The sequence below is a fragment of the Odontesthes bonariensis genome, chromosome 7, assembly GCF_027942865.1.
Source record: "Odontesthes bonariensis isolate fOdoBon6 chromosome 7, fOdoBon6.hap1, whole genome shotgun sequence".
NCBI classification, from domain to species: domain Eukaryota; kingdom Metazoa; phylum Chordata; class Actinopteri; order Atheriniformes; family Atherinopsidae; genus Odontesthes; species Odontesthes bonariensis.
Window position 1 is genome coordinate 12173395 of NC_134512.1, and position 27310 is coordinate 12200704.

Genomic DNA, 27310 nt, shown 5'->3' on the forward strand with positions numbered 1-27310 from the left:
GCCAATATTTTTTATTTAATTTCTTGTTCAATTTTTCTCAATAGCTGATTATTTTAGTTGAAGAACATTTGTTCATTGGAGGCTCGATTCTTTTCAATAAAGCAGCCTACTTTTGTCACAGTACTCACCCTGTCTTGGGAAGCTTTTATCCGACTTTAACTGTAACCCCATTCTTTAAATCTACATCTATGATAATGTCGTACAAAGTCGCTGTTTTTGCAAGTTCTATGCTGGCGACTAGAGGAGGTTTTTTACGGTGGTTGGGGTTAGATATTTGCCCATGCAAGAAATAATATGTATCAAGTTCTTTCTGCACAGGTATGTATGTCACCAATAGCAAAAAAAAAAAGAAAACAGATTTAGTAAAAGTCACTATTGATGGTTGACTAATGTGCAGCAGTTAAGTACACGTAAAACTGAAATGGACACACCATAATGGAAATTGGATGAGGGTAAGAAAAGGATATGAAGAGGGGCAGAAGAGCATTCTCAAAACTAAAATTATCATAATAATTACGACGTCATACACATAGACAACCCGGTATTACCTGCAAGTGTCATGTTTGTCCAACAGAGGGAGACACATACCTCCTTGCTGGGGGAGAGCAACCGATACGTTTTCATGAAATTTTCTCTTAGTAAGAAAATACAAAAAACACAGTAACCTTATAAAGTAACATCAAAATGTTACAATGACCCCAGTTTAATATTAATTCAAATGTAGCATCACGTTGTTTGGAAAGATAACTGCCTTCAACAACCAAACCAGGATAAAATGGGTATTAAAAAAAGAACCTTATTTTTTCCGGTATACACTTCATGGTGGACATACTGCTGTCTTTTAGGCCAGTTTCTGCGAGGCAAACCCGAAACCCACACTCAAACTTTTGGTTCACTGGGGCACGCCTCTCGTGTTTGCTCGAGCGCGTGCGTCATGCTGTCACTGGTTTAGCCTCCTGCCAGACAGCTGCATCCAGCTCGCGCGTCGCGGCATGTGGAACCGTGCTGGGGGTGCAAGTCCGTTTGACCAGCATCGATTTAAGCGAAACTAGTCGGCAGCCGGGGACGAGCGTCCATCACAGCGACAACATTTGTTTGACAGCGAGGGAGAGAATGAGAATAGTGGGCTTAGTTTCTACTCGTAGGTACAGCCAAGCAGAAGAGAAGTCACTCCGAAAGGTAAGCAGGACCGACGGGTTGCTGTTAGCATTGTGGTGTTTTCAGTAATTAGTACTGAAAACGCTATTTGGGTGGCTATTAAAAAAAAAAAATGCATAATTGATAATATGCATAATTCTTACCAAACCAGTAAAGACAGAAATTTGGACTTAACTCCAACGATTACTCGCACGTGTCGGCTCAGGAAAACGTGATATATTCTCCAAGTATACTTAATTGATTTAAATAAAAGGTTATTTTGGTTCTTATTCTGGGAACAAATGCAGTGTACTTAAACAACAAACCCTGTAGGATAAGGACAGGGAATGAGAGCTTCTCAGCATTGAAATGACATGTCCACTTTGACGATAAATGTGTTTGTAATGCACACCGCTCTCTCTACTCATTTATCTTATCTACTCAAACGGAGTTTTTTCTCAGGAAGTCCTCGCATGAGGCCAGTTCTAAATCTGTTCCAGCCTTGACGAGTTTAGGTTCCGCATTTGAACACATTGGTGGTAAGAGTCAACTGTCAAAATCAGGAACCATAACTGTGATCGAGATATGTTCGTATGGATTTGATACCAAAGGCAAACATGGTTCCTGTCACTGGGGACAGCAGGATAACACAGCCCTCTGCACCGACCAGGGATACTCCACTTTACATAAGTAGGCCAGTCACTGGTGTGTGTGTGTGTGTGTTTCATGTCATGTCATGTCATGTCATGCCATGCTGGTTCCCCCCCCCCCCCCCCCCCCCCGGAAGGTTAACTGGGTGTGATTCATATGTGGAGTGGGGGAGGTTGCAGACAGTCTGAGTGAAGGATCTCCAGCAGGATGCTGTCCTCCTCTGTCAGATGTCTGGGAGCCTTTCACTCTCACTCACTGCCCTCTTCATGATGTTCTTGTTGTCAGTGTGATGCAACAAATGTGCATGTTGCTAATGTCAAGTGCACATTACCTCCACCACTTTCCTATATTGGTGTGTGCGTTCCTACGGACACTAATGATCAACCTTGAATCAACCACCGAATATAATAGTCCATATGAACATTTTTTTGTCTGTGTGTCCCATTATATGATGTTGTGTTTGGAGTTTTACAAGGAACCCCCAGGGTGGCTGCTCATATTGCGACTCCTTTCGCTCGAAACTATTTGATTCAGTACAAGAGAGTGCTACTTTCAGAAACCAGTTGAAGATCACTGGGGAGCAAAATAAAACAGATGCAAGCTATGAAGCACATTTAAGTGTATCCAACTTTTCTCGTGTTTTCAAGAGCAAATATTTGTTGTAACTGATCACAAGGTAAATACTACCAGAGAAAGGAGATTTGTAGTCTTTGTAGTTGCCCTTTATTGAGGATCATCCATAACGACGCATGTCCACAAAGAAATGAAATGAGAAATGCATCTGTTTCAATACGAGTGCCACCATTTTCTTCTTTCTCTAAAGTTAACACTCGTAATTGCTCCTAAAGGAGATTCCCAGGTTTGTAATGTGGTAAACACACGCACAGCTATGATGGGATATTTTCTAAAATGATAGTTTCTAAGGTATCTGAATTGTAAGTTAAGCGTGCACACGTACTTCTGTAAATTGTTGTGAGACAAGTTACCTTAAGTGCTGCAGCGTAGGCAGTGAGTTTACTATACATGCCCATCTTTTCCTCTTTTGCAAACACTATGTTGTGTGGTCACACAAGTCTTCGTTAATTGATTGTAGGTCTTTTGAGATGAAAAATGGATGAACGTTGTTTCCTTTACCAGTTCAGAAATAACTGGGAGTTTGGCACTGTGGTATTTAAGTGTGTTTAAGTGTGTAGATAAGCGTCTGACTCTGAAAGCTAACTTTAGCAACGATAACTCGGATCGTGGTGCTTCCTCAACATCTATAAGTACTGAAGCCCAAAGAGAGGAGAAGTCGAGTCAAGTTTGCCAAATAGATAAAAGATACTAAGAATGTGTGAACTGATGTTAAAAATAAATATTAGATGTGAATCTTTTTTTTTTTTCCCCTCAACATCTCTGCTGAAAACACTGATGTTGTGTGTTTTTGCACCTCACCTCATCATTTTGGTCTCTTTAATGGTGACCCACTGTCTGTTCAGTGGTATTTTTACTCTTAATTTATAAGTTTTGTCGAAAAGAGAAATATGTCTCTTGTCCCACTGAGTTATTTGTCCTCTGACGGTTGAAAATGTCATCTGACGCAGTTAAATCTTTGCTGTAAACCCCCTCTTGGAGCCTGTTTACAGCTAGGGTTCAGGCACAATTTGGCCCCTTTGTAAACTTTTTTGATTAAGTCTTGGTATTTGTTCTGTGAATCCACACGTTTAGCTGACTTTAAGGTATTAAAAGGCGTTTTTTTTGTGGAATTATTTCCCCGTGTCCCAGCCTTGCAGTAGCAGCATTATAATAATATGTTTGGGTAGCACAACTGAGAAAAGGTCAGTCTGTAGAATCTTTGTTTTACCCTGAGACCACATTTCATTTCATGTCCATCCATGGTTTCTCTTGTAAGTCTTCAGTCAGAAGCATTCTTTGTATTCTGTTGTGATAATATTAATTCACCAGAGAGGCAACAATAGCCTTTTTGTCTGCCTGAATGGCGGCTTTATGATGGACGTCAAAGGCCTACAGATGTACCAGTGTCACAAAATCCACCAAATAGGCTAGTGAAGTCTTTCGCCAACCGAAAAGAGAAAAACAACCAAAAGAAACCCCCTAGAAAGGCTTCATCCCTGCTTTGAGACTCAAAAAAAGTTTCCGAGTTGTCTTTTCAGATCTCTCAGAAAGGTTCTGGAGCTTGTCTTTGCACTTTGGGTGCAGGTAGGGTCAGGTCTTCTGTCTCTGTGAGCTCATCCTCTGTCACATTCACACCTACGTGCTGTTTTCCATCCTCTCAATCTGCATGTGTGAAAACCATGTTCACAAATATTTAACCTGAGAAAAAGTACATGCCTAAATTTGTTTTTACAAGCCAAGAAATTACATCATGCCTTCTTTGAGGAAAAAAAAAAAAAAATCACCTTAAGTTGTTAGTATGCAAACTCATGAAATTCAAGACCATATATAATATACTCTCATGACACGGTATGATATAGTATATATTTATAGCCAGTTTAAGTGTTTCGTCTGTGACATTTATAGATTTTTCAACTAATATAGTCAATCAACACAAAATTAAGCAACCGTCGGCAACAGCTGTAGGGGCCAAAGCACACGTTTGAACTTTTGTTCCTCATAAAATGGGGTAAATGACCAACAAACTGATAATGATTGAATAATTGGTAGTTGCGTTTTTTTTTTTTACTTATTATTCTTTTAATCACAGGATGTGAAACAACTGCTTTACCATTTTTTGCATTAGTTCATCACATTTATGCCGGAGAGTGAAACTCTGCCTTCCCAAAGTGGCTGGCATGAGCTGCTTTGTCCTTCCATTACCCAAATCTCTTTCCTGCTCTCTATCATTAGTGAAGTTGACGTCACACTGCTACTGGGATTGTGAATTGTCACTCAGTGTGAAAACTGCTCCACCGCGAGGACGTAACTGATGGCTCCATGGGATAATAGTGGAATTGTGTGTGTTCTTTGGCATTTGTATAAAGGCTAAATTTGGCTATCTTGGAATTTCCCCTCCATGATTGTGTCTTGTCGATTTGTGTCTTTTATAGATGGCACTTTGACTTTTAGCCTCCCTCCGTAGTTGAAGCATGAAGTTACACTTTCCCTGCAGTTTCCATGCACTATAATCCTCTGTAAACCTCCTTGTAAACATGTAATTTGTACACCAGAAGCGTGATAACCAAATCAGCTGAAGAGTGTGTGTCAGTGAATGTAACGTAATTGCTGCTTCTGCCTTGGGACTGGTTTGTTTGGGCTCACCTCATTGGATAACAGCCAATCCTGATGCTCACCTTTTTTTTTAAATTATTCAATCTGTGCTGTGGTGAGCCCATTGTTGTGGTGTACAAAGAACAGGAACTTTATCTGCTGTTATGTTGTAAACTTACAGAGGACATAAACAATGGAGAAGGTTTGATATACAGAAAACAGTTTGGATGGACATCTTTGTAAATCTATGAAAGATGAGAATTAAAAGGTAACACGACAGCATGATGTTGCAGGTTCCTTAAGCATGGCGTAGTTCCTTTGAGTATCTTTTAACTGTGTATTATTCATTGTTCAACTTCCTACTCAAACATGACCACAACATTTTTCTCATGTGTTAACAGTAGTTATTTAAACGCAGAATGAGAGCTTTCTTCTAGCCTCACAGCTTCTAATATAACTGCATCTTTGCCAGGGAGAGGATCCATTTATGAGAATGTGGCTTTCTCAGCAGGGTCCTGTGGTTTTGTGTTTATGAATACTGTTCCCTTGACATTCCTGTCCTCCTCACACCACTCCCAAAAGTCCTTTCATTCTCAGGAGAAAGGCCTCTGATGGGCCTACTGTACACAAGCATCTTAAACGTTGTATTCCCGTCCTGGGCAGCAGCAACGACTAAAGACTTTTTTCATGTTGGGACAAACACAATCTTCTTCAGTCCCAACCTTGTTATTCCTTTCATCAAGATGGGGATAGGATTTGGTAGATTGGGATGGTGAGTGTTGCTGGGGAATCTTTGTGCTAAGCTATGGAAAAATATAAGGGGGCAAAGGGACACTGATAATACAGAGGCAGACAGAACAGAAAAGCTCCTTGGGGACAACAGCTATTCTGAGCCGTGTGCTGTTCTCCAGTCGCTGCATTTTGCCCCTGGTCCACGAGGTCCATGTGTTGCTGCTATTTTCTATGCATAAACAATACAGACACAAAATAAACGGAAAGACAGCGAACCTCCTGTTAAGGATACTGTGGTTTGCCATCAAAGCTTCCCAAGAGTCAGATTTTTTCCCACTAGCCCAAGATGTTATTATTCTTCCATCTTTTCCCAATTTTTACATTGGTTTTCTGTTTCATATGGTCCAAACAGTGTTTGCGTGAACTCGCGGGGAAGATGAGAAATTCATAAACAGTCTGTTCTGCCATGCTGTTTGTCAATAGCCACAATAAGAAAGTCCTGAGAAGAACACCGGGTGAAGGTAAACAATTGACCATTGTCCACCCACCATCACACCTGCAAAACATGTGTGGTTGCACGCGGCTTTGTTATGTCTGGGGGGTGCCGGTTGTATTGTAGCATCCGTACTAAATGTATACACAATATGTATTTAATGATCGGACACCAAGTGCAGTATCTTTAACCCTTTAATGTGATTCTGAGCTGTTTGGGGGAGCACATTTTAATCGAAATGTTTGTGGAAGTAATCCTGACTGAGCCTTTCCCTGTTTATGTTTTAAGGCCTAAAGAAATTGGCTCATACGACACATTTTTATGCTACCTATGAAGCACTTATTCCATATTCCTTCTCTTAAACTAGAAACTTGAATGGACAGTTTTCAAGTTTGATCAGCGTTTCTGTTTAGTGTTTCCCTGAGAATTAGTTTCAAACCTGATGGTATGCATTGAAATGAATCTAAAAGGTTGAAGTGTATGGGACGGCATGATAACGTGATACAAAGTGATCAATAAGTTGGAGCTTGTCACGGATCATCTTTATGATATACATCCGCCATCAAAATCAGGAGGAGTGAATGAAATAGCAAAATGTGTCTCTTTTAACATTTGATATGTTTTCTATGTTCTGTTGTGGATAAAGTATTAGTTTATGAGATTTGTTTTTAATTGCATCCCTACTTTAAAAAAAAAAAAAAAAATAATTGGATTTTTTTTTTTTTTTATATTCATCTGGCTTTGATTTTTGATGATAGCCTTAAATATTTAAACTGGATTGGTGTCAAACATATTTCAGTTAACATCACGTAAGCTCCTCCTTCTTATTTCTTACCTGTTTCTCATTTATCTCCCTCTTACTTCTTTCTTATCTGTACTTTTGCTTGGCTTCCAAGTTTAGTAAAAGAAGCATTCAGTTAAATAATTTTCTAGCTGCTATGGTACTAGCTGTTAACTAACCTGTGATCATGTTCCAGCTTCACAGTAATTAAAAGAAATTGTTGATGGCTGTGGTACTTGCGTGGAGTTTTCCAGGCTCACGTTTTGCAATAGAGCAGGACAGACTCTCCCGAAAGCAAATGATGTGTCCTTTTGGATATTTAAGAAGTGCACCTTTATTTTTATTTTCCGTATTCAGGCTTCTAGTGTGTGTGGTGATTGTAAGGGCCTGTACGGCTGTGGGGGAAATACTGTATCAGAAGTTCCATCTTTGGTGCAAACCTTCATTTAAAGAAAGGGACAGCTGTTGGGCATTTTTTAGAGGCTCTTTAGACTTCCTGTGAAGTGAATTACTGATTATTGGTCTCTTGGGGACTCCCTTCTAATTACATGCCATTTTAAACAATCAGAACATTTATTTGTTGAGATGAAGTTTGACAAAAAGGGAAAAACCAAAAAAGTCAGTCGAGGGTGGCCTTGATTGTAAGTCTGTGGCTGGAATATTTAAACCTTGAGCAGGAGCTACTGTATCATTACTTACCTTTCTTTACATGCTGCTGAAAATAGCAAGATTACCTCTTTTTAATCATCACATCTCTCTCTAGCTGCTTTCTTTGCTTTTTATCCTCTGCATGCTCTGAACACAGGCACAGTTAAATGCACAAACTATGCGTCCGACTCCCATTACAGAACCAGAGTTCTGAAGTCATCCGGGGCTTCAGACCTCTTCATGTGGAAATTGAAGCCATGTGGTTGCTCGTTAGCCTCCTTTTTTCTCAACTGAAATGATATGTTTGTTCCCCACAACCACCATGAATCTATAGCATTAAGCTAATGTAATGACAGGGATAATGCTACACGCTTCATTGCAGGACATTCTTTAAATTTAACTGTGGTGGATGGCTGTTTCACTGAGCAGAGTAGTTCCTATAATGGTAACCATAGTTACAGAAAAGCTGTACAGTTAATTTGTTTATTGATGCCTTAAGAATTTCTGTGCATCTGCATTCAGAAATATGGGTGTCATGGGATTTATAGATGCTTGCGACAGAAAGCACGTGACCTAATCCTGCAAATGAAAGGTTTTCTGGTATAAATCCCATGATGTGGCCTTAGTTGTTATTTCTTTAATAATGAGAAATCTTGAAATGCAAAAGGAGCAGTTCTGGAGATAATCTCTTTTGTACAACTCTTCGGTGCTTGGTGCTTGGAAAGATCTCCCCCTTTGGCCTTTGTAGGGTACATGTTGGTTTATTCTGAAAGTAGAGTTTGGATGATAAGAGAGGCACGTGGTATTGAGCTCTGTGCTGCTAACCAGGTTGATTGAGTTCATAGCCAAAGCTTGTTCAATCTGAGTCAGTGTCCTTTGGCTGACCATGCACTATTGACTAATCATTCAGTGGTAAGAAGAGCGTAACATCTGGCATCTGCAGCCTCATCCAAACTAAGAGGCGACAGGGTTTAGCGTTTTAGGTGCCAGTTGCATTATAGTGCTTAAATTGAAAATTTGATTGGAACTCTGTAATTCATAAGCCTGTCCTTTGGGATTTCGCTACAACAATTTTGCGCTGTATGTAAAATTGTGTTTGTAAACCACAGCCTGTAGTTTATTTCAAGGTTTCAGCTCAAGCTGTAAGAGCACTATTACGCCTAATTAAATAGACACACCTCACAGTATGCTTTCAACTGTCCAGTGCATGTATTCAGAGTTTCTGCAGACTCACATTTTGATGACTATTGCCAGATTCCTTCTAATCCCGGGCTTTCATTCTTCCTCTCTTCTTGTATAATCCTCAGCCTTAAATCGGATGCCACTCAGATTAAGATTGATTGTAAAGCAAAAGGCAGTTGATCACGGACAAGGACAAATAGAAATATGATAGAAAGCGAGGGATTCTATTTGTAAGGACACCTGTAAAAACTAATTTATGTGTTCGATTTGCCTCTGCTTGGTTGACCAAATTTGTTTTCAAGCTCAAAAAAAGGACTCTTTGGGTGTTTATGCTGAGACCAGATTGAAGCTGTACTAATTCTGTGTATTTACTCTGCTGATGTTTCTGTAATTATGTTGCTTGTCCTTATCATTTTGCCTTTTGAGTCTCAGTTAGGGTTGCCAACCGTCCCTTGAAAAACGGAATCGTCCCGTATTTAGAAACAACAGCACCTGTCCCGTATTGAGCTGAAAAGGGACGCACTTTGTCCCGTATTACTGTGACAGTCTAAAAATAGTCAGTATCATGCCAATGGAAATGAATAACGGGGCTTTATATGAAAATGTACGGTAAACTTGTTCCCAAGCCCTGTCCTGCTCTGTGACCAATGAGCTGAAAGCATATTCACACCCGAGAATACGCTGTCAGCTCATTGGTCGAGGAGGTACTGTTGCTCGCGGAGAAGATAGTGGAAGACAACAAGGCAGCACGCATCGGTGACAGTAAGCAGACACTGCTTTAAGCAGTGGTGGACAAAGTACTCAACTCCAGTACTTGAGTTAAAGTATTGATACTCATGGTCAAATCTTACTCAACTACAAGTTCAAAATTTTACTCCAGTTAAAATACTGAAGAACTTACTTTTAAAAATACTTAAGAATTCAAAAGTACAAAGTACGTTTTCTAATATCAGTACATTGCTGTATTGTTTTATGAATTTGATGTTTTATGACCACTCTGCTACAAAATAACAACAACACGGCAGCTCTGAGCTAACAGTGCAACAGTACGCGTTCATTCATTCATTGGTCTTAAAGTATCGGTGAAATAAAGACAGATAATGTCTTATTTAGTGGCTGTATTGTCTATGCCCTGTTCTCTCCTGTTATATGGATATACGCTGATCTCCAGTGATCTAAATATCTTCCGAAGGACGCCAACTTTCACCAAACTGTTATCGGTGAGTAGATGAACGTATTTTATGCCAGAAATAAGGTCCAGGTTTAAAAAAAAAAAAAAAAAAAAAAAAAAAGAACTTCTCCTTTAAGAAAGATACTTATTTTATTCCTGAAAAATAATTTGTTTTCCATGTGTTCGTGTCACTCAAAAAATATGCATCTAATTTGAGTTAAATAGTTAAAAAATCTACCTTTTTTTTCTCTCACAAAAAAGGGGGGCTAAAAAATTCACCAGGCCAGGAAGGGGGAAGGCAATCGGGTCGGCCGGCCCTTCTAATGAGGTGTCCCTTATTTATTTTTCAGGGAGTTGGCAACCCTAGTCTCAGTAAACCTTGCTTTATCCAGGATATCTGAGAGGATGTGTGTCATGCCCAGGCTGATCACTGCACCCAGTGTGCAAAACATGTAGAGATAGGAAATTTTGGTCATAAATCAGTAAAGGAAGTTTTGACTGCTGCATCTCTTCTGAAAACCTTGTAATTAGCTGAATGTGATTCAGAATGCTTTGCAAGCTGTTTGTGGTTACAGTGCACTGAGAGATCATATACACAAGCTCAATTTAGAGCGCTATGTCATAACAGGAAGTGATGTCACCCAAAACTCGGGCTCAAAGTCTTCTCTCCTGTCAGCAACAAGTTTATCACTATTTAGCTTTTTAGAAGAGTTAGTGTGTCTTTTTGTGTGTGTGTGTGTGAACCCTCTCCCATGTGTGACCTTTGTGGGTGCTTTCTCACTTATGCCCACTTGCCTCCTTCCATCTGTTTGGCACCTTTATTCGCTCAATAACTAGCCACCAATGTAGTCATCATATCCTGTTCAACGTTCATTCCACTGAATCAACCATGAAAGCAATCCATTGGTCACAGTTTTAGCTTTTTTTTATGCCGGCATTTTTGGTTATGAATCACAAGCAAAAAGCAAAAAAAAACAACCTGGTGGAATTCATGTGACCTGACCACCTTGGGGTTTTACATCTTTGAATGCCAAGTCTGGAGGATTTCAGGCCCTGTCAGTTAAATAAAAAAGTTTCCTTGGTTGGAGGCAGACCCAGTTTGTACTTCTTACTAAACCTGTTGTTGAAGGAGTGGCATGCGCTGGTTTCCTTTTCTTCCTGGCCCCAATACAATAGTATCAGCATTCTGAAGACTCAACACAGGAAGTAAGCATCTGGTATCAAAGGATAATGCATAACAGACCTTTTATATCAAAATATACCTTATAGACAATTATTTTAAGTAGCTCACAATTCCCAGTGAATAAATGTAGTCATTTGTGGTTATGCTGTGACTTGGCAAAATGATCTGTGACATGAAAACTGTAGTTAGGACAAGAAAACAAGGAGCTGTTTAATGTCAGTGATCAGTGGGAAAACAGTTAAGTTCCTGTCCACATCACAATGGGTATTTTGCAAAGCATCTATGTTTGCACTTCTCATCCACATTCAAATGCTGTCATTAGTCAGCAAAGTGAGGATTTCTAAAAACTGTGTTCCCAGTGTATCTGTGTGTACACAACAAACTGATGTTTTGGGTATCTCGGCCTACATATAACAGTTTTTTCTGATGTTTTCCTGAGCTTTCTTCGCCTGAACGACATCTCGATTTCATCGTCTTTTCACACAAATGAATCGCACTTCTCGTTTAGGCGTTTCGTAAACTGCTTTTTTGGTTCCAAAGTAGAATTGGCTCGGTTGCCATGCTCAGAATCTTCCACTCTTGCATTTTGATGTGTCGTTGACGGATGGGGATGTTGTCACCACTCACTGACCGTGCATGAGTGTTCCAGAAATTCTGCATTCTCATGTGGACAGATGTTTTTTTGTTTTTTTTCAAACCTTAATATTATATTAGTTGTTCTGTTGTTGAGACCCAAGTGTAATATTTGAGTATTTAAGTGTTGCTGAATGTACAGTATTTCTCAACGATCCCTTTACTGGGTTCACACAACGTGTCCTCCTGTTCCGGTAGCTCTTGTGGATGTATTCAGATAAATGTAGTATTCATGTCAACACATCAAATCGCCTCATCAGTTATTCTGAATGCATAAAACACCAAGTTCCCCATCCTGTCCTGCCTCTCGCCCACTTAAAACAAGCCCTCCCCCACACATTATCGATCTCATTTTCAGTTGTGAGAGTGCACGTGCAGTTAAAAAAATCTCCAAATCTGTACGTGTGAACAGCAATGACAGAACAAACTGTCCGCACATACTGCTGAGCATCTCTACTGTTCTTGTGTGAAAACAGCCAGAGACAAACCATGCTCTCTTACACTTATGGCCAATTTAGAAATCACTAAATCTGTAAATCACCTAGCATGTATGTATTTAGTGATGGAAGAAACCAAAACACCAGAAGAAGGTACAAAAACTCCACACAGGACGGCCCCAGCTGGTTCAAACCAGTAACCTTATTCCTGTGAGGCGACGGTAACCGCTGCAGCCCCATGTTTTTGCAGTTTCATTATTTTAACATCAGCTTTGTTGTTAAAAAAAAAGAAAAAAAGTTGCTCTTACTGCAGTTTTAGATACCGACCCTCCGAGAGAGGGCACATGCAGGGCAACACACAGAGTTGCTGATCTCAGCCTTCATTTCTTCTTTACACCTTTTCCTTCTGGTCTTCAAAGTGTTGTCTGAAGTATGAGGCAGGAAGATCTTCATAATCTTGATGGGCAAGGTTAGAGCTGGGTTAATGGCATCATCGCCTCACAGATGGCTTACTCGGCAGTTGCCTTGAAAGGCTGACCTGAGGCTGGGCTGAGATGGACGAGAAAAGGGAAAATGTGAAAAGGAAAGCCTTTAACAGCTGAGTACATGTGTTCTGCTTTCAGCGATCACCTGTCGAGAGAAGATCCTCAGCTGTTTTTGAAAGTGAAAACGTGACATCCCCCTAACTTGTGTCATTGTGCCTGCTGTTTCAGCATTTTGATCTAATTCTATTTTGGAGGACTCTTCAGAAAAAATATATGTCAGCACAAAGCATTGGGGTGTTTTGGGAAAAGTTAAAGGGTCTTTGTGTGAAGTGCCAGGTGCTCTCCCATCTGTTGCCGCTTGGCCTGGCAGACATGCTTACTGCCTGACGCCTCAGCTGGCTGCTCATGCTGTATAGCATCAGTTATTCTGCCTCCCAGTGAACAATATTTGGCTCACTTGTAGAGTTTTTCCTTAATACTAAATAAAACAGAAGAATGGTTGTCTTTTCGACAATCACTGAGTTGTTGTGAGGTAAACGTTGCTGCTTAAAACTGACGAAATCTAGAATGATATTTTTTGCACGGTTTACATCAAAAGCTCACTTCAGTTTTCTTTGTTTCTCTCCATCCGAGGACAGCATAAATGTTTGCAGCATAAAGGCCTAGTTGTCGAGATTCTTGCTTAAGATAAACTGCAGATAGTCGCTGTAAGGATTTTAACTGTGATCCTTTATAGACAGCAGTGCAATGAAAAGGATGATACTTTCAGGGGTTCTGTTTCTTTTATCCTACCCAGTGTGTTTTCTTAAAAAACATCACTCTGAAATGCTGTTTTGCCACAGAGTATGTTCTCTCTTTGAGCCGTGCTGTATGAGCCTCTCAGGTCATGGAAAACTAAGACTTCAAACCAGAATCAGACTCAAACACTGAACTTTGCTTCCACGTGAAGCTCTGGCTTGTTATGTCTTTGTCCTCCAGCTAGTTGCTTTCTTGTGTTTGTGCACACAGATGTGCTGGATACGTGCTACTGCAGCAAAGCTCCATGACTGTCAATCTTTCATACTTTATATGTATCCTAGATATCAAATTGCCTTGAACGACATGGATCAGTTGAGTGTTCTTCTCTTCTCTTTCATGTAGACTTTCTTGTGGTTCCACCTTGAATCTACTTGATCAGTATAATAATGTAATGCAGTTCTGTCAGGAGAAACACAGGAAGATTATTTTCCACTTGACTTGTGCATCCCAAAAAGGGGAAAACAGCTGAAGAAACATTTCACCGCTCTAATTATTTGGTAGAGTGACAGGTTTAGAGATTCAGTCTAAACCGTTGTGATCCACTTGCAGGCTGACCTGAGCTGCACTTGACAGGCAAATGATTTGGATACACAAGCTGAAATTTAAACAAACTGAACAACAAATGGCCTGTTTTGAAAAGCTCCAAAGAGTCAATGATGGTCTGACATCATCTAACGCAGAATCGAGTCTAACGTGAGTCCAAATGATTTTTGGTTTTCTGTTCTCAATTGCTAATCAGAGAATCAATAAACTGCATCGGTATCCCTTTAAAGGGTCGTTTACGATTCCTGGCACTGCCCTGGAATCATGAGACTAACCAAACAAAGTTCATGACTTTATGCTGAGAATAACTGCTAGTTTAATGTAGCAGGAAGTTGCTGATGGCCCTGTGGCTTGTGCGTATACACACTGGCTCCTTACAGTCTTCAGCATGCAGAGTTTATTTTAACAGAAAAAGCAGAGTTTAGTTTATGGTCAATAATCCTGTCTTTAATTAGTTGTGTATCAAATTTGTATGACATATTAGATGTGTGACTGTTTCTTTTGGGGTCTTATGATGGATAAGTGAGTAGGGCAGCTCCGTTATGGTCAGTTACGGTTATTACATTACATTACATTACGGTCATTTTGCAGACGCTTTTAACCAAAGCGACTTACGATAAGTGCGTTCAACATCGGTAGGCAAAAGAACTTCAGGTCACAAGAAATCATAAGTGCATTTCCTTCCAAAACCAAACAGCTAAGAGCAAAACTAGTGCTAGAGTAAGTGCGATAAGTTATAATAGGGCAACACTTTTGTCATTTTCTTTCAAGCCGACCTAAACTAACCACATACTAGTGGAGGAAGTTGGGGCTTCAAGGGAGTTGTACATCTGTGAAGAAAAGAGATGGTATAAATTTATTACACAAAGCTAAATGATAGGAGCCACATGAAACGAAATGCAGCACAATGTTTGTTTTATTTCCGTTCCCTAGTTTTGAAATCCAAAATGTAATTTTAAGTAAGATTTGATTACAGGCACAGTCCTAAAAGTTAGTTAATGACATAGTAATGTCAAAGTCCATCCCTTTTAATATTTCTAGTGCTATTTTCTTAGTTTGTTGCTGATGTTCTGGAAAGAAGCTGTAACATGTTTTATGTAATTTCTTTCCATGTCATGTTTGTGGTTTTACCAACTCAAATGATTCAGTGGCCTGCAAATGCTTCCTGCCCTATTAATAAATGTAATGAGAACCAAACAAACGGAATCTATCTATATCGTGATATCATGTGACCATCTGTAAAAACAAGTCTTTGTGTTAGATAAATCCACAGATTTTAGTGAAAGATTATTCCAAAGCGAAAATTTCCAACTATTTCCAGATGAATATGTTATAAACATGCTATGTCCTTCCCTGTAACTGAAAGGTTGTAGTTGCAGTTGCTCTAAATGTAAAATATGGTCACATTGGCATTACTTGTTACAACTGTTGAAATTATTGACAGTATTTTTATATTTTTCCTTTTAGATTTTGACATGAAGAAGGATCTAGATTCACTGATAGCAGAGGAACGGGCAGAAATCATCTCTAAATATGACAAGGTAAGCAAAGGAATGCAATCATCTGTGATGATGGCCTCCCTAATGAAGGACTTGTGTTCATGCTTTGGACATATGATACATTTGGTGTTCTGTACCCTAACAATCTACAAACTGTTATGGTTCATTTAGTCGAAATTGCAGAGTTTAGTCAACATTTTCTCGCATTGCTTTGCTATTTGTGGAGGCAGATCTTAATCTCACATACTAGTAACACAACAAGCAGTTGAGGCCTTGCAAATCATCACCATGGAAGATTTAAAAGGTCTACTAATGTCTGAGAGTTTTTGTTATCTAAATACTTACAATCTGTTCTATATTTTGGTGTTTCAGGGCAGGCAAGAAGGTGTCAACATTGACACGTGGGAGGATGCTGACTACAGCATCTATAAAGTCACTGACCGCTTCGGCTTCCTGCAGTAAGTCTATTTCAACTTCTGGCTGTTTTCTTTTTTTAAGTGATAGACATTCTTGTATAATATCCACATTTGTATCTGATTGTTTCTGTTTCTGCCTCTCACACTTTTCACGTTATGGTATTGTTTAATGTAGCTGTCAAACAAATGTTTGTGTAATGATTACATGTTGTGCATTTATGCATTTCTTCTCCAGTGAGGAAGAGCTTCCAACACCCACTGCACTTGAAGAGAAGGTAAGGAGTTTTTTTTTTTGTTTTTTTAGTATGCAGTGTTTTCCACACATAGACTAATTCGTGGTGGTGCGCCACAGATTCAACACCGGCCGCCACATATTGCGTTTCGTTATTATTATTTTTTTTAACGCCATTTTAAAAAATACTCGTATTCGTTAAGCTGCATTTCCTTTCCCTGCTCTCATTCAGTCTCTCTGTCCCTCGCGTCTCTCTCGCATAGCCTTCACACACACACACACACAGCCCCTCCCCTCCGTGCTTCCCTGGAAGCTTGCTAGCTTCAGCGTCGCGTTAGATTAGCTCTATAGCTCTGGCTCAACCGAAAGAAGACGGCTGGCGAAATTCACGAAAGGTTGGTATCACGTGCACCTTTATAAAATCACACATTAAAAAGTCCTATAAAAATATTTTATATTTTGAATACAATGTTGTCCCGTCCCGTCCCGTCCCATAGCAAACAAGCGATTACGCCTTCTTTACAAAGTTAACTAGTCGCAAGTTTGTCGTAAAAATAAATAAATAAAAAATGTAGTTGGGTTGTCGAGGTCAAAACACTAGCAGCTGTGAATCAAATAAAGTAGTTTTTTTAAACTCTTACACTGAATGTTTGCTGCTTCAATCCAGATGAGTATTGAAAAATATTTTCCGCGATTGAAAGAGAGACGTGCGTGTTGAGGATGAGGAGCAGCCTGAACCGGAGGTATCAGTCTGAAACAGCTGAACAGTCTGAAACAGCTGAACAGTCCGACCAGTGTAATTAGCTATGTTATTAATTTGTTTACAATGAAGATGTGAAAATCTGCAGATAAGCCGCACCTGTGTCACCCACCGTGACACAGGTGTCACACATCCTTACGTCCCCCATAATTTTCCTTGATGGAGAAATTATCCAGGTTCTTAACTCCCAATGTGACATATATGTCACATTACAGATCTCTGACAGTGGGGCGGTGGTATTCTGGAAAAAAATTCTGAAATGGGTTCTATGTGGTCTATTTAGTCTGTGTTATAACCCCCTTAATTTTCATTTTAGTAGAAATGGGTCTGGGTTCTTATGGGTTAATACAATAAAGTTCAGTGTGAGCAATTATTAACGAAGGAATTATTTAGAAGAATTTTTATTTTTTACCCCCCCCCCCCCCCCCCCCCCCCCCCGTGGCCCACCACCACACATTGCCTTCACATCTGTGGGAAACACTGGTATGTTCAGTATGATTTCTGCTCTCTCAGGTATGCAGTTGACCCCAAGCTGGTCTGTTTTTGTTCTCCGCAGCAAAAGCAACATGAGATCGAGCGAGTGGAGAAATGGCTGAAGATGGTGAAGAAATGGGACAAGTACAGGAACAGCGAAAAGGTAGACATCGGCTGCCATTAGACACAAACATATCGTCTCAATTTAGCCGTTGCTTCCCTTTTTACTACTCTATGTGATGTATTATTTCCGTTTCTGTTTATAATCTGTTTTCCATTCCCCTTTAAGTAGAAATCATTATTTTATCCCTCCCCCTTCTCTGTGGTCTAGACACTCAAAATAAGCGCATGAGTCCTTGTCATTCAAGAGTTGACACAACGGCACTCTGTATAGCAGCAGTTATACATAACTCCTCTGCCTCTGTTTTGTGATGGCTGTCTTGAAACATGATCGGATTTTATTTCATATTCTTTGTCACATGTGTTTCAGCTGTTGAAGCGTGTTTATAAAGGTATTCCTCTTCAGCTGAGAGGCCAGGCTTGGGCCCTACTTTTGGACATCGAGAAAGTTAAACTCGATAATATGGGGAAATATGAGGTAGGACTCTTAAAACCGAAGGCAGTCGCTGTAAACATAATGATATTTGATTTTGTCAGCTGCCCAGCTTGAAAACGTGATTTTATTTGCCCATTTTCCAGAAAATGAAGCTGCAGGCTCGTAACTTCTCCACAGAGATCAAGCAGATAGACTTGGACGTCAACAGAACCTTCAGGAACCACATCATGTTCATGGACCGCTTTGGAGTCAAGTGAGTTCTTAGTTTGTGTTTTATCCTCACTTAGTGCTGGTGCAGTGCGTTGGTTTCAACATTTGCTTGTTTTAAAGTGTCATTGGCACCCAAAAAAGAGTTTATCTAAACACACTCACACTGCTGATGTTCCTGTGGTTTGGAGGAGTTCTCCCCTCACTTTAATCAAGTTAGATAAGTTTTGGCTTGATGACAAATGTCTTAAACCTCTGTCTTTTGTGTAAAGGTGGCTGCAAATGTTCTTGTTTTTGTTTTCTGCTCCACCTCCCATGTTCATATTTGCCCTCTCTGAGGCTCCTGCAAGGTGTGACCTCTGGCCCAAACCTTGAAGCAGACGCACACACAAATGCTGCAAACTTACACAAACCCAAAGTGCTGGTTTCCTCCTCTCAGCATTTTATTAACCTTCCTGTCAGTGCACAAAGCCCCACAGGAAACAGCATTCATACAGAAAAGTGCACTGACACAAGAGCACATGTCAAAAAATAACAGTGCAACAGGGCAAACACACAATGCTAATGAAATTTAAAGATCCATTCAATGACCTTCAAATCACACACATAGTTTTTTGTTTTAGCGTAGTAGCTCTGAATAGTTGCATAAGCCTCTTCGCTTATCTCGAAGTGTGTTGCCGAGTGCTCTCTTCTTGCTCTTTGTAACGTACTTCCTCTTCAATTCAAAGCCACTGAGTCCAAACAGACCAAAACACCACTCCATCCTGCTTGGCTGCCCACTCCTTCCCCGCAAGTCAACAGCTGTCTCACTCGCACTGAGACACTGGCAGCTATTTAAAGCTCTTTTCCTGTCTCTGCTGCTGTCTGTTAGGACATGTATTCACTATGGAGGCCTGCAAGGAGACATCCTCTCTATATCCACATTATATTTATTAACGCTCCCGCTTCACTCACAATTGCATTCAAACACACACAATGGCTGCCTTGTGCTTGCTGTCTATGCATGTGTGTATCCTGACAATGGACCAGGATGCAAAACACAACAGCCAAACACACAAAGCCCAACTCGGTTACAGATGATTTGCCACAGTACGGGAGCGCACACACAAGCCAAACACCTGTGGCCAGTTGCCAGTGATCACAAAATAGTCATGAAATTGTTAGATAACTGTTATTTGATTGGTTATTAAATGATTTCATGTTTTGTCTGGAAAAACAGTCATTTTGTAGATTTAACATTCTTGATCTCTTAGTCTGAAATGACATGATTGATCATTTAATTTCAAATGTATCTTCCAGGTAATACAGCTGCCCTTAGTGTACAGAGGGTGCACCAGTTACAAAGCTGAACACATACCATTGTCTTCTTAGTAGCACAGAGATGGAAATATTCCTATATGATGATATATTGGCTTGTGTCAGTTAACCCTTCACATTATAGCACAAGCTGAATGGACCAGTTCAAGGGGTTTATTTCTCCAGACACATTTGGTTTACTTAGAATTAGTAAAGTGCATGATAACATTAAAACGGAGGATGTGTCACAGATCATTTTCAGAATACACGATGTCTTCTCTGAAACTGAGGTTTCTTTGGTGTCACCTTTTGCTTGGTTGTTTACTCGGGAATCACATCCTTGTTTGAGTTTGTGGTTTTTCTGTTCCCTCTCCAGGCAGCAGGCACTGTTTCATGTACTCGCGGCGTACTCTGTCTACAACACGGTAAGTGTTTTGTGTTCTGTAAAATATGTGTGCATTCCTAAGTCTGTGTTACATAATATGGAGAGGTTTTGTGTACGCTGGCTGAGCAGAAAATTGCAGCGCATCAGTGGCGCAACAGCTAAAACTCCATCAGTTGTGTTAGTTTCTGTTCAGCAGGGAACAGGTCGAGCCCTACAGACTGTTCTCACTCTCATTTAGAGCCCTGGGTGAGATCTTTTATATATAAGCATGAATTTAAAGCATCACAGTGTAACCAGTGAGCCTGCATTGTTCCTCTAGTTCTCTTTTTGACATTAGTTTTTTAAAATAATTGGGACAAATATTATAGCTGAAAGCAATTAGGTAGTTTTATAAGCAAAAAATGTCGATCACTATATATTTGCTAATTTCCTTTTGACAATATTGAGTGCATCAGAAGTACTCAAGTAGTGAAGTAAGGTAGCAAGCACGTATTCGGGAAGGACAGAAACAACACTCACCTCCTTTGGGGCTTATACTTCTCCATTAATATGCATAACTTCATGAATGACTGTCGTGTCATGAGGAAATTTTGCTTCCTTTTAAGTCATGGGAGGAGGAAGAGGCACCAAACATACAGATCTTTGTAAAAAGTCAAATTTCCCATGCAGTCTTCTGGTTCAAAAATGGCAGAAGTATGCTCTCTTGAGAAAGAACAGAAAACACAAATGCTATTTCCAGAGCGCAATGTGGGTAAATCATTGTCTTCTTTTTCTTTTGATTCCATCTGTACTTTATAGATTAAAAATATGTTTTTCTGCCTCAGTTGCATTTCCAGTAAAGAAACAATCAGAAGGACTTTGCTTGAGGGGAGAAAAAAAGGATCCAATTTGACTAAGTCCTTTTGAAGGATGCAAATGAACATTTAATCTGATTACTTTTGGAATCTCGTATAAAAATGTTTGTAATTGGCTTAAAGATTTAGTTGTTCATGTAACTCTGGCTGTTGTATGTTGTTGAATTGTTATGACTTCTGAGTACAGACATACTGCGGATAATCCACAAGTTTTTTTTTCTTCTATTGGACAAATTCTCTCTAATTCATTCAAAAATATACAGTAAATTCACATGTGGCCTGTATCCTATTCAGTTATTTGTATCAATTCTTATCTTAACACAGGCTGCTGCCAGCTGGAAAAGGTGGTAATATAACCCACTTGAAGACCATCTATTCGAACAGAATAATACCCCGCACACAAACATTGCCCGTGACTGTTTTTCTGATTGGATTGTGTAGTCAGTTCCTCTGTGGCAGAGGTGTTTGAGCCAGAGGAAACGGGCATGTGTTGTTCTCTTTTTCCTTTTTCCCCTCTTCTCACACAGCGCTCATAAGAAATTGGGTCAGTAGGAGAGCTAAGAGAGAAAGAGGAAGGGAGAGAAAGCAGGGGGGGTGTTTGTCTTTTTCACATATGTGATGGTCGAAAAGAATGTGAAATATGTGTAGTTTAACCTCTCTTTAACCCTAATTATATTAACTGTATTTCCTTGAAAGGATACTTTTGAGTGTCCATTTCTAGCTGTACTATAAATCTGCCTTAATATGGACTAATACCATGCATCTGTGCTTGCCAAGGGCTCGTTTTGTTTAAGTTAATGAATAATTCTGTAGTCAACTTGGCGGTATATCAAATTAAAGACATGACATCACTGAGAATGTATGTGAGGCTACCGTAAATATTTGAACGCTCTTCGGTGTAAGTGTTTATAATACAGTTGCTGTATCTCTTTGTGCGCTGTAGTCGCACACTTCCACAGTCTGCCTTCAGACCACATCAGACATTCAGGTGCTCTCCTCCTCTCATCTCTTGGCCCATGTGTGTGCGCACTCTACTAAATTATGAATAGTTCCTCTTATTTGTTCATTCTGTTTAACTTGAGCTGTTTTTTTTTTTTTTGTCCGTGTTTTTCTCAGGAGGTCAGCTACTGCCAGGGGATGAGTCAGATCGCTGCCATCTTGCTCATGTACCTGAATGAGGAAGATGCCTTCTGGGCTTTATCCCAGCTCCTCACCAACAGCAAGCATTCCATGCACGGTGAGATTGAGGAGGAGATCTAGACGTGCAGGAAAAAAAGCAGAGCTGAATAATGCCTTTACTGTTGAAACATATGGGCCTAGTATTGACTTGATTGATCCTTTTGTAAATGCCACCGACTGTTTCACCATATATGGTGGTGAGATTTTTATTTATTTTTTCCTTGCATTCCCATGATAGGGTTCTTCATCCCAGGATTTCCCAAGCTGCAGCGTTTCCAGGCTCAACATGAGCTCATCCTCTCTAAAATGCTACCCAAGCTGAAGATACACCTGGTGAGTTACACTTAATTAGGATTTAATCAGGTCATTTATGTTATTTATTCATGTCCCTAAAGACCACATGTTAAAGAGGTCAATGCTCATCCAAGAGCCAGATTTGGAAACATTTGAAAAGATTCATAACTGAGAATAAATAGTAAGGAGCGTTTTCCCATAGAGATGGTTTCTCACTGTTTCTTGCCCCGCAGGATAAAGAGCAGATGACAACAGGGATTTACACCACCAAATGGTTTCTACAGTGCTTCATTGACAGAGTGAGTATTTGGATGTCTTCAGCTTTTCAAACGTGAACTGCATGACCACCCATTTTAAAATGCGGTTCCCTCAATGAGCACATCTCAGTGCTTTCATTAGCTTTCCTGCATAACCTACAACTACATCCTGTGCACTTCTGTTATTTTTGAATAGACTGACTCTTGTCTGCTCTGTCCTACGTAACAGACCCCTTTCACCCTCACCCTACGGTTATGGGACATCTACATGTTGGAAGGAGAGAAGATAATAAGTGCTATGGCTTACACAACCCTCAAGTTACACAAAAGTGAGTATGAGGGTCATTAAGTTACCTTTACATGCCACGCCAAGCTAAATGAGCCAAGGTGCTTTTATGCCCAGATACAGGCACGCCTGCTGTTGCTACACAAGTGAGTATTACTGTGGATTGCATCGCACACTTCCTCACAGTTGGTTGCATCCTAACTGGATGGCTTACATAACAAGTGGTCCGTTGCTAAGGAGAAGAATCAAAAGCTGACTTTTCATTGGATGCATAGACAAGGATTGTCTCAGCATATTGGTTGATATCTTGCAGTTGACTGAGCAGTTCTTTACTTGGTTTCTTGGAGTAAGGCCTGTGTTGGATTGGTTCTTTTAACAAAGTAACTTCTATTTTAAGTTCACTATGCATAAAACTAACCTACTTGATATTTCTTCTCATAGATTAACACAATTTTGTGTCTGTAATGTGTGTGTAATCAGAGCGCCTGCAGAAGTTTCAGTTGGAGGACCTGAGGGAGTTTCTTCAGGAGCAGCTGGCTGTTTCTTTCCTCCTCCCTGATGATGTGGTGATTGAACAGTTGCAAGCTGCGATGTCAGAACTGCGCAGTAAAAAGCTGGATCAACCTCCGCCAGGTGAAGCAGCGTTCTTTAATTTCCTCCAGAAAGCTTCTTTCACCTCAAGTCTTAAGACTTATTTCTGTATGAATATCAGAAAGTCCTTAAATTATACCAAATTAGACATAAATAATTTTAAATGGAATTTAGTTACCAAGGAAAATGATCAGTTAGGACACACCGATCAGTGATAAACATGTTATTTTGCTTTATCTGTTGTGATTTCCCAAAAACTGTTGATCAGTCATATACATTCAACAAATCGGCTTCAAGTTCGAGATGATGCTGGATGGCCTCACATGACCTGCTTGCTCTAGGACCTTCCAGAGCTTATTTATTAGATTAAAGTCACGGGCTATTTTTGGCCATTCTAAAACATCAACTTAAATCTTCTTCAATGTTTCTACGGTTGAACTATTTGTTGAACTAGGTGTGTTGTCTTGCTGCACGAACCATTTTCTGTTAAGATCCAGTGCACGGACAGATGCCCTGACATTTCCCTTCTAAACTTTGCTTGTAAAGTTCAGAATTCGTCAGTTCATCAGTAGTTGCGAGCGCTACTGACTGAGATGCCACAAAAAGGACACAAACAATGATGTCAGAGCATCCATTTTCAAATTCTGGATAAGGTTCTCGTGCTGGAATGCAGTGTTTACCTTTCTCTAAACAACTAGTTTAATTAAGCGAAAACAAGCTTTTCCAACCATCTTCAAAACATTGCTCTGGCAACTTTCTGGGTTGTTTAAGAGATTTTTTAGCAACGTCAAACAGACGGCAATATACTTTCACAGGATAAAAGCAATTTAAGACTGTTTTTGTTGTTTGAAGAGCTTCGGCCTGACAGAGCTGATGTGTTCATGTCTCACATAACTACGCGGCCCTCATCTCCTCTCGCCTCGATTGGCCCTCTGAACTGTACGTTTAGTTTTTTTTTTTTTTTTTTTTTTCAAGCAAATCAGCGTTCAGACCTGTGACACGACGGCTCTGAATTAATGATGAGGATAAAATGTGGAACCAGCAGGCAAAGATCTGCTCCTTCTCACATGAAGCAGTCACGCACTGTCAACCACATAACTAAGCGAAACATGCAACTCAATGCTTTTGGTAACAAACAGACGGTTTAGTCTACAGTAATGCCAAAGTGCTGTTTTAATTTAAAGGATGGGATTGATATTAAGTCGATATAAGTGGCGTGCCTTTTTTTTTTTTTTTTGCTGGAGCTCCTATTTTTGAAAGAATAGTTTATAACTTTAAAAAGTTCGTCCAAAAACCTGTTTATTAAAAAAAATGTATGCATCTTAATTCGTCATTTTTCCGTCCGTGGTATAGAAACTGATTATTAGTTTGAAATGATTATATTATAGAAACTTGACTCTTGACACATCTGTAGGACGTCCATGAAAATGGGATGATGTTTTATCCTTTTTTGCGTCTCTCATATGCCTATTTTTCTTTTTCCTTCTTCAGCTAAGTCAGATGAACTGCCAAAGAAGCCTCTGGGTCAAGAGAGACCGGTTCTCCTACTGCCATTGCAGCCTAACTCTCCACTGGACGTCAAAATAAATCTGCAGGCCAACAGTGTGAGCGACACAGAGACCCAGCAAACAGATGACATTGCCCGGCAGCAGACTTCCTCTCATGCCGAACCCCAGGAATCAAGAGGCTTATCTGGGACAAACGCACCCTTTCTGCCTTCACCAGACCCAGTTGTCATCCACTCACAAGGAACACCTCCTTCCCTGAGGCCTTGGAGACCACCTCCGATACCTCCAAAAACAAGCAAACCATCTGCTGAGGCAGACATCAGCGGTGTGAAGGAGACGCTCTCAGGGGTTTGTCAAGATGACAGAAAACAGGAAAACCAGACAAAAGAGCCAGAGGCCCTTGAGGAGTCTGTGGAATGGCCTCCACCATATGAGCCCCCTCCTTTGAATGATCTTACTATACAGACTGAGGAAGAAATCAGGGACCTTCCAGACCTACCTCCTCCACCTTTCTTTTACTCTGAGCAGAGTCACCAAAGGTCTCTGAGCAATGACTCACCCAGCCTGGGAGTTGGGACCGGCCCACCGACCCCACGGCGCTCTCCCTCCCCTTGGTCAGCCTCGCCATCGGTCACTCAAATGAAGCTATCCCCAAAACCACCTACAGCTCTGGACCTCGCACAGAAAAAAACAACTCCATCAAAACCCTCCCCTCACCAGGCCTTCACAACATCTTCAGCTTCCTCTCCCAGACTTCCTCCAAAACCAACGAAGTTCCCAGTCTCTCTCTACGTCCCCGTGTCCACTGGAGACAGACGACCCTCCAACACCTCCCAGTACGATAACCTCTCCGAGGCTGATGATGACGATCGCTTTTTGGAGAGACTTCTGGCCTCCACTCCTGAGGAAATTCTCAGCCTACACAGCAAGCCACCCTATACTATTGACAGAGACTATGACCCCACTCTCTACCCCCTGCCCCCACCTCCTGTCTTCATCTCTCCTTCCCCTTCCCCTCTTCCTCCTGCGATGTGTGCTCTCCCCAGTTTGCCTCAAGAGCCAGAATATGAGGGAGAGGACAGCTGGGTGGAGGATTCCATCATTCCCCCTCCTCCACCTAGCTTTGCTGACAAACTTGTTCCATTTCAGTGTACTTCTCCCACCAGTTCAGACACACACAGAGCCACTTCACCTATTAACTCTAAGCCTTTCTCCAGAGGCCCCCGAGACCGCTCTGCCTTCCCAGCACCTTTGTTGTACACGGGGTCTCCCCCTGGTCACTCCAGGTCCCCAGGACAGCCACCAGTAGGAGTGCCCCAGGTTCAGTCAAGCCCAGACTTTTGTAGGATGTCTCCTATTGGACAGCAGCTGCCCAAATCAGTGACTTTTTGATGTGTTGTTCACTATTTGTAATTCCATTACTGCTTCATTGGTTTTCAAATCCATTTAAAAGGCAAAAGGCCAGTAGCCCTTTAGTTTGTTGATGGTTTTTATTTGTATGAAAAGGACCTTTTTCCATATCAATGTACAGACTTCTTTCATTCTATTGGCTGCACAAAAAAGCGTGTGTATTATCTCACCTTTTATTCATCCGACCTCTCCTGGTTTCAGTTTGATGGATGGTATGGAGAAATCTACACAAACAATGTGATCACACACCAGCTGCACATGTCACCTATGCACATGTGAAAGTGTCTTAACCATATTATGGTGCAACTGTGTGTAGCAACTCTAAAACCAGGGCTTTGAGGCTCCCAGGTCATTTGTAGCCAAAGCATATACATGTACACTGAACTATGAGCTGGCTCACGTGTCTTCACAGTACGTCAAACTGTAATGAGGATAACATTTTTTTCTTTGCAGAACATTTAGGTCCCAACTTGATAACATAGGACCCTACTAAAGTAAGATGCACTCATGTTATGCTCATGCGAACTAAAGCAAAAGCCTAAAGCTGTAACCACCAACAGGAGCGAAGAATGGTGCAATAAGTTACTGGTGTAAATATTGATTTAAATCTCTTTCACATGATGCCTTGTCAGGTTGATTCCCAGGCAGGTAGCAGTGGGTACTCTCTGGGTGTCTTGTTAGAAAGCTGTTCATGTCATATCTGTCTGGTTGATACTTGGTTTCACAGCTGTAATATACCATGATGTAAGATTTAATGCAACTTACTGTATTCGCACACACCATTTGACAGGAGAAATTGACGTTTGGAGGTGGCTCCATCTACTGGTTAGAGGTGTTACTGATCAACAATGTAAAAGCCTTGCTTTTATCCCACCTCCAGGGACGAGATCCTTTTGGGAAAGCAATTTATGTCTTTAAATGTTACCACAATGCTCGTCTACGAATTGGAAGACGGACATAAGAGCACAAATGCTTTATTGCATACTTCAAAACCGTTACAGGCAAGGGAGAAAATCCTATAAATC

The 27310-nt window shown here is 40.6% G+C and overlaps 1 protein-coding gene across 1 annotated transcript; it reads left to right on the forward strand.

Moving 5' to 3' along the window:
- Positions 1-933: 933 nt before the first annotated feature.
- On the forward strand, positions 934-26886 carry LOC142383785 (uncharacterized). Its single transcript, XM_075469511.1, has 14 exons — positions 934-1179; positions 15549-15622; positions 15953-16038; positions 16232-16271; positions 17545-17625; positions 17953-18060; positions 18162-18271; positions 19898-19946; positions 21877-21997; positions 22178-22272; positions 22467-22532; positions 22720-22819; positions 23257-23409; positions 24859-26886. The coding sequence occupies exons 2-14, from the start codon at positions 15557-15559 to the stop codon at positions 26265-26267; spliced, it is 2484 nt and encodes an 827-aa protein (XP_075325626.1). The 5' UTR covers positions 934-1179; positions 15549-15556; the 3' UTR covers positions 26268-26886.
- The last annotated feature ends 424 nt before the right edge of the window (positions 26887-27310 follow it).